The following is a 7,412-nucleotide window of genomic DNA, read 5'->3' as shown; positions in this document are numbered from 1 at the left end:
GTGCCTTTTTTTTTATTGTATATTTTTCATTCAGATTATTTCGGAAATAATGGCTAAAGTCAATAACACAGATTTTATTGCTAAAAAACTCCAGGAATGGGGATTTAAAAATTTTATAGACAATTTTAATCGTAAGTGTCATGAAATATGTTCAGCAGTATTTTGTGAGTTGTTATATTTTATATTGGGCTATTGCAATTAATAGTTTATTTAATATTACTATTATGTGGAACTTTTTTTATTATTTAGTACTTTATAAGATCAGCTGCGTTACTGTAATATGTATTATAGTAAACGAAACGTTTTTAGTCATGATATTCTTAATTTAATTTTCCTTAACAAGAGAACAAATTGATGAAGAATCATTTAAATTGTTAGATTTGGATACGATAAAAGTTCTCATTCCACCAGCTGGCCCACGATTAAAATTTACAAAGATGTTAGCTGAATACAAATCTTCATTAGACGAAGTGCTATTGTTACGCCAGTCACCGCTGGTCGTGTGTTGGGACTGATATTCCTTGAGTAAATGTGGACTGTATGTTGTTGGTTGAACAAACGTTTATTTCTTGCGCTCCTTACAATGCGTGTGTTCCGCTCGGAGGTCGAAGGCGAAGAGAGGAAGAACGGAGTTCTTAGATGCCACACGTCGCGCCCGTGAGAGACGATCTCAGCGCGACCGCTGGAGAGATTGAGCAACTATGTTGACAATGTTAAAGGATACATTGAGCGCCAATCTTGAATCGCGGTTTGAAATCAAATACGTGTTAACAATAAAAATACTTAGCCGCTTGTAACGCGGAGTGATTAATAATCTAAATACAAACGCTGTAGACTAATTAATAGCTTAATACGAAACGCTATAACATGCCGCGCGCCTTGATAGACAGTAGTTATCAACGCTTTACATTCTTAAATTAAACTTTGGTTTGACATATTAAGATAACTATTGCAATACAATGTATATAACTTCTAAACTTACAAACTAATGCCTTAATATCTACTTATTCCTTACTACTATTTGTACTGTCTTCTACGGGAAGTATACATAATTTGGCGGCTGGACGCTTATACTCGCCGGTGGCAGTCCTGATCGTTGCCGTTCTAACTACTCCATCCGTTCCGGGATATACAGATTGCACTCGGCCGAGAGCCCATTTCAACGGTGGTAAGCCGTCTTCTCGACACACGACTAATTGACCAACCTTTATTTGAGGGCCTGTATTTGACAACCATTTGTTTCGCCGCTGTAGGTTGAGTAGATATTCCGAGGACCATCTTTTCCAAAAATGTTGGCGTATTCTCTCCACCATTTGCCACCTTGATAGTCTGTTGACTTTTATTTCCAACACATCTCCCTCTGGATAAGATGTCAAAGCGTCTCCTATAAGAAAGTGGCCGGGAGATAGGAAACTCAAATCGTTGGGGTCATCGGACAATGCTGTTATAGGACGTGAATTTAGAATAGCCTTTATTTGAGCTACGAGCGTAGAGGCTTCTTCGAATGTCATGGCTGCTTCTGCAGCTGTCTTGTAGAAATGAGTCTTGCAGGCTTTCACCGCAGCCTCCCATAGGCCTCCGAAATGAGGCGCCCGTGCCGGAATGAAGTGCCATTTAATTTTCTCTAGCGCTCCGTGATCCAAGATCTTGCGCTTTGATTGTTCCGAGCGAAACAACTCTAGACACTTTTCCAGCTCGCGATTTGCTCCAATGAAATTGGTGCCGTTATCTGAGTACACGTTGGTTGGCTTTCCTCTCCGACTAATGAATCGTTTGAAGGCGTTAAGGAATGCGTCTGTAGTCAGGTCCGAAACTACTTCCAAATGCACGGCTTTGACCGCCATACATATGAATACTGCTACGTAGGCTTTGACACGCTTGGCCCCTCTCCCCCTGCGTTCACGTACATATATGGGACCGCAGAAATCCACGCCCGTATTCGCAAACGGTCTTGACGGGGTGACCCTACTAATTGGCAAACTTCCCATTATTTGCTCTGAATTGCGAGGACTTAACCTAAAACACTTAATACATGTGCGAGTTATTTTCCTAACCGCACCGCGCGCCTTGAGAGGCCAGTACAATTGTCGCACCGCCGCTAATGTCGCGTCCGCGCCTGCGTGAAAATGTCTCGTATGCTCGTGCAGTATTATTAGCTCGGTAAGTTTCGAGTGATGGGGTAATACTAACGGATGCTTGGTTTCGTATGGTAATTCCGCGTGTTGTAACCTACCCCCTACGCGCAGTAGGCCGTCGTTGTCTAGAAATGGGTTGAGATGCTTTAGCTTGCTACTACTTCCTATGGCTTGTCTCTCGCACAAGGCTCGCATTTCCGGCCCGAATGCGCTTAGTTGTTCCATTTTGACTATGCGTTTTTTGGCCTGCTCCAATTCTTCGACTGTTAACGGCTGCGATGCTTTTACTTCGCTTCCCTTCTTACAAAGCCACGGAAATTTTATGCATGTAGCCGTAACCCGAACGAGTTTTTGAAGACTGGAGAATCGACTCACGATGTTATCCTTTGCTTGTTTGACCATTGCCACTATCACCCGGTCGTTCTGCTGTTCTGGCTCGTCGTCAATATCTTCGACATCTGCTCGACGATCGATTTGAACTTGGTCTTTTAGCCATATAGGCCCGTGCCACCATAATTGCGACTCGCATAGCTCCTTTGGTACGACGCCTCGGGAAACCAAGTCTGCTGGATTTTCTTTTGTTCCTACATGATTCCAGTCCTCAATGGATGTGAACTCCTGGATCTCTCCTACCCTATGAGCCACAAATACTGGAAGCTTCTTGTTAGTTGCTTTAATCCAATGTAATACTATCGAAGAGTCCGTCCAATAATAGACCTTTTCTATTTTGATATCACACGAAGTCTTGACTTTGTTTGTTAATTGCACCAGCAGCTGAGCTCCGCATAACTCCAACCTCGGGATGGATACCGCTTTAAGTGGGGCTACCCTGGACTTTGCACACAATAATTGTGTCCGAACCATGTTATTCCGATCGAGGCTTCGCACATAAATGCATGCGCCATACGCCTTCTCACTGGCATCACAAAATCCGTGAAGTTGGGGCGACGTCTTTGCGTCCTCCATGACTCGTCGCTGGACACAGAACTCGTTCAAACATTGTATGTCCGTAACGTAATTTGACCATTTCGTGAATACATCCGTGGGCAATGACTCGTCCCAACCTAATTGCAATCTCCACAGTTCTTGAATTAGTAGTTTTGCTGTTAGTATTACTGGCGCCAATAGTCCGACAGGGTCAAATATTTGGGCTATGCCGGAAAGCATTTGACGCTTTGTGCATGATGTAGGGCACGCTATTTTGATGGAGTATTGGAACACATCCTTTTCGTGATTCCATTTCACGCCCAACGTCTTTGCTGCACCGTCTTTATCCAGCTCCATAATTGTGCCGTCGGTTGTGCACCCTTGAATGCTTTTTAGTAGCTCCGGATGATTGGACGCCCATTTCCTAAGCGTAAATCCTCCCTTTTGTAACAACGCTGCCACCTGGTCACGACCCACGACCGCCTCTTCTATCGAGTTAGCACCCGTTATAAGGTCGTCCATGTAGAAGTCTCTTCGTGCAATTGCTGCACCTTTTGGGAATCGATTTTCCTCTAACTCGGCCAATTGATAAATAACTTTAGTTGCCAAGAAGGATGCTGGCGCTGTTCCGTATGTTAACGTTAATAGTTCGTAAGTTTTAAGCTCTTGGTTTGGATCGTCTCTCCAGGCAATACGTTGAAGTGCTGTTTGATCGTCCGTGATGAGTATTTGACGATACATTTTAGCTATGTCGCCCGTTATTACATACTTAAAACTTCGGAATCTTAACAAGATTGACACAAGGTCTTGTTGCAGCACCGGTCCTACCATCAGGATATCATTTAATGAGACGCCCTTTGTATCTTTGCTGGATGCATCGAATACTACTCTTAATTTTGTAGTCGAACTTGTTTCCTTTATGACGCAATGATGTGGAAGATAGCATTGTGGTTGCGCATTCCATCTAGCGTCATCCTTTCGAATTTCTTTCATATGCTTTAATTTTAGATATTCGTGTATGAATCTAGCATATTCCTGCTTCAATTGCGGCTGCCTTGTAAATTTTCTTTCAAGGTTTCTGAATCGCTGAACAGCCCGTTCGCGGGACTCTCCAAGCTCTTGAAGTCGATCCTCTTTTATTGGCATGGACACTATAAACCTTCCTTCTTTATTTCGTTTATATGTGTTGGCGAAGTGCTTTTCGCATGCGCGCTCCTCCGGGGACCCGGTGCTTTGCCTTTCGTTGTGTTCGATTTGCCAAAATCGAGTGAGATTTGCGTTCAATTGATCATAGATTGCTAAATTGCACATCGTGCCATTTTGTTTCCGAGCTGTCGTCACGAGGCTGCCACTAATTATCCAGCCGAGCAATGTTTTTTGCCACGTTGGTTGCGCCGTCGAGAGCTTGATTCTGCCGATGCACATGATGTCAAAAAAAATTTCTGCTCCCAAAAGCAAGTCAACTCTTGCGGGTTCATAGAATTCTGGATCTGCCAAAATAATGCCCTCCGGAATTTGAATATCATTGGTATTAATCGTATCGTCAGGCATGAACTGTATGATCTGATCTATGATTAGGCAATCGAGATCCGCCTTGAACTTATTGATTCTTGATTGTAGCTTTATTCTGACTCTTTTATTCGTTCGTGTGGACAGTTCTCCGAGGCAACGCACTGGAGTGTAAGCACCAAACTGTTCGAGGGCTAATTTCTTCGCGCAACTGCTAGTTATAAAACAAGACTGAGCCCCGCTGTCCAATAATGCTCTGCAAAGCACCTCGTTGCCTCTGCTATCCGTTACCTTGACCACGGCTGTCGCCAGTAACACTTGTTTGTTTTGCACGCTTGCGGCGTGGTTTAAGGATGTCGCTACTATCTTTCCCACCGCAGCGCTTGAGCTTTCCGTTAACGTTTCCGCCTTCTTAATCAATGCTTGCTCAAGATGAAGCAACGTATTGTGCCGTTTGTTGCATTGGCGACACGGCTTTACGTTACAATGCTTGGTTTGGTGAGATGCAGCCTTTAAGCAATTTAAGCATAACCTGCGTGATCTAGCCTCTTTTATTCGCTGACTTACATCCAGCCGTAGATAGTCTTCGCATTTGTATATAGCATGGTTTTCCTTTTCGCAGTAAGCGCACTTGTTATTGGTTGTGGCTATGTTCGCGGTTGTGGCCCTGGCTTGGCCAATCCTGTCTTGGCTCGTGCTTGAGGATCCTGTTCGAGCTGTGCGGACTGATGCCTCCAAGGCCTTACTGTGCTGTGCGAGAAAATCCGTCAATTGCTTGAGGGTAGGTATCTCTCCCCGCTTAAGGGTGACTTCCCAAGCTCTGCTCGTTTTGGGATCTAACCGGCTTGTCACCAGGTGAATGACCAAATCATCCCAGTAATCCGTGGGCCTTTTTAATGCTTTAAGAGCTCGTAAGTGCTTCAGAACGTTGTCCAGTAATCGTCGTATGAGTAGATGGTTTTCCTTGACGATCGTTGGAACATCGAATAACGCACGGATGTGCTTTTGAATTATCAAGCCAGGGTCATCGTACCTTTCTTTAAGCATTTCCCAAGCTTCAATATAATTTTCGTCCGCTACCTCGAGCGAGCCCACTACATCGCGCGCTTCACCTCTTAACGCCGACATTAAGTACTGCATTTTTTGAACCTCGGGCAATGATGTGTTATTATCGATCATGCTCTGGAACATATTTCTAAACGGCATCCACTCTTCAAAAGCGCCTGCAAATGTGGGGAGGTTAACGCGCGGTAATTTTAAGTGATCATTAATACCCACGCTTCCTTGAGTAGCCGGCGTTCCCCCTCTTGGTAATTGTGTAGTGTGGTCTGCGGTAAGCATTTGATTCCTCGTCTTGTTTTCAATTAATATTTCGAGCTCCGTTGCGATCTGGAAGTATCTTTCTTCGAATGTAGCTCTTTCTTCGTCGTGGCCTCTCGCATCTTCCGGACTGTCCTGTATCTCTTCGATCGCCGTTTGCACTGTGTTGAAGTCGTTCCACGTCTCGCTGAATTTTTTAAGCCTTTGACGCAATTCGACGACCGACGTATTTTGCGCGTCCAATCCGCCCAAATACGTTGCGCACCTTGTGCACTGAGACTTTACCTGTGAGCGTTTTTGTTTTAGTGACCTTAATTGTGCGGCCTTCGATGGTGCGGCTCCCGATCCCGCGCCAGTTTCACTCGAATCAGGCATCGCGTTTTTTTTTTATGTGTTTAATTACAATGTTTCTTAATCGCTAAAAGTTATGGCTATACGCAACGGAAAGACTATGCACTTTTTATATGCAACGGAACGATTATGCCGCGCTATACACACCGGTGTCCGGAGACGTAGCGTCCTGCTGTACGCACCGAACTATTGCACCTTGCTGCACTCGATGGCGAAAGCAGCGCCTTGACGCACGCGCCGGAGAGGTAACGCTTCGCTGTATGCGGCGGAGGAAACGGCGACCCTATGCACGCAGCTGCAGGGTTCTGTTGTACTATACGCGCCGGAATCCGGAAACGTGGCGCCTCGCTGTACGCCCCGAAAATATTGCACCTCGCTGTACGCAACGGAGAAAGTAGCGCCTTGCTTTACGCAAGGAAAGAATGGCGCCTTGATACAAGCGACAGAAAGTGGCGCCTTGACGTACGCGACGGACAAGTAGCGCCTCGGCGTGTATTACTTATAGCGGATATACTATGCTCTTCGTCACGAGCAACAGCGCAATACGCGGAATGGCGAGATTACGACAACGTGTCTTCTTCGTCACGGGCGACGATGCGATGCACGAAACGGCGAGATTCGGACAACGCGTCTTCTTCGTCACGTCCGACGATGTAATACGCAAAATGGCGGGATTACGACAACGCGTCTTCCTCGTCACGGGCAACGATGCGATGCACGAAACGGCGAGATTCCGACAACGCGTCTTCTCTATTTATTGCGCGGTTTGCTTTTGGGACGAGCGGAGATTGCTGCGCCTTGCTGAGACCCGAACTTCTTGTCTGCCGGCGGCTTAAATGTGCTGCTCAAGCCTCGCGGGCGGAATCACCACGATATGGTACCTTGTTTTATCCTTTGCTCAACCTCTCGAGCCTCTAACCTGCATCCGGCTCGAAGGACCAAAATGTTACGCCAGTCACCGCTGGTCGTGTGTTGGGACTGATATTCCTTGAGTAAATGTGGACTGTATGTTGTTGGTTGAACAAACGTTTATTTCTTGCGCTCTTTACAACGCGTGTGTTCCGCTCGGTGGTCGAAGGCGAAGAGAGAGAGAACGGAGTTCTTAGATGCCACACGTCGCGCCCGTGAGAGACGATCTCAGCGCGACCGCTGGAGAGATTGAGCAACTAC

At 45.8% G+C, this 7,412-nt stretch overlaps 1 protein-coding gene across 1 annotated transcript; it reads right to left on the bottom strand.

Annotated features, from left to right (window-relative positions):
* Positions 1-1,004: 1,004 nt before the first annotated feature.
* On the bottom strand, positions 1,005-6,266 carry LOC113005312. The gene has a single exon (XM_026140743.2). It carries the CDS (start codon positions 6,264-6,266, stop codon positions 1,005-1,007), a length of 5,262 nt encoding a protein of 1,753 aa, XP_025996528.2.
* Between the last annotated feature and the right edge of the window lie 1,146 nt (positions 6,267-7,412).

This window comes from Solenopsis invicta, chromosome 3 (assembly GCF_016802725.1).
Source record: "Solenopsis invicta isolate M01_SB chromosome 3, UNIL_Sinv_3.0, whole genome shotgun sequence".
Taxonomy (NCBI): Eukaryota; Metazoa; Arthropoda; class Insecta; order Hymenoptera; family Formicidae; genus Solenopsis; species Solenopsis invicta.
The sequence above is the reverse complement of the archived record's forward strand: the minus strand, read 5'-3'. Positions and strand labels throughout refer to the sequence as shown.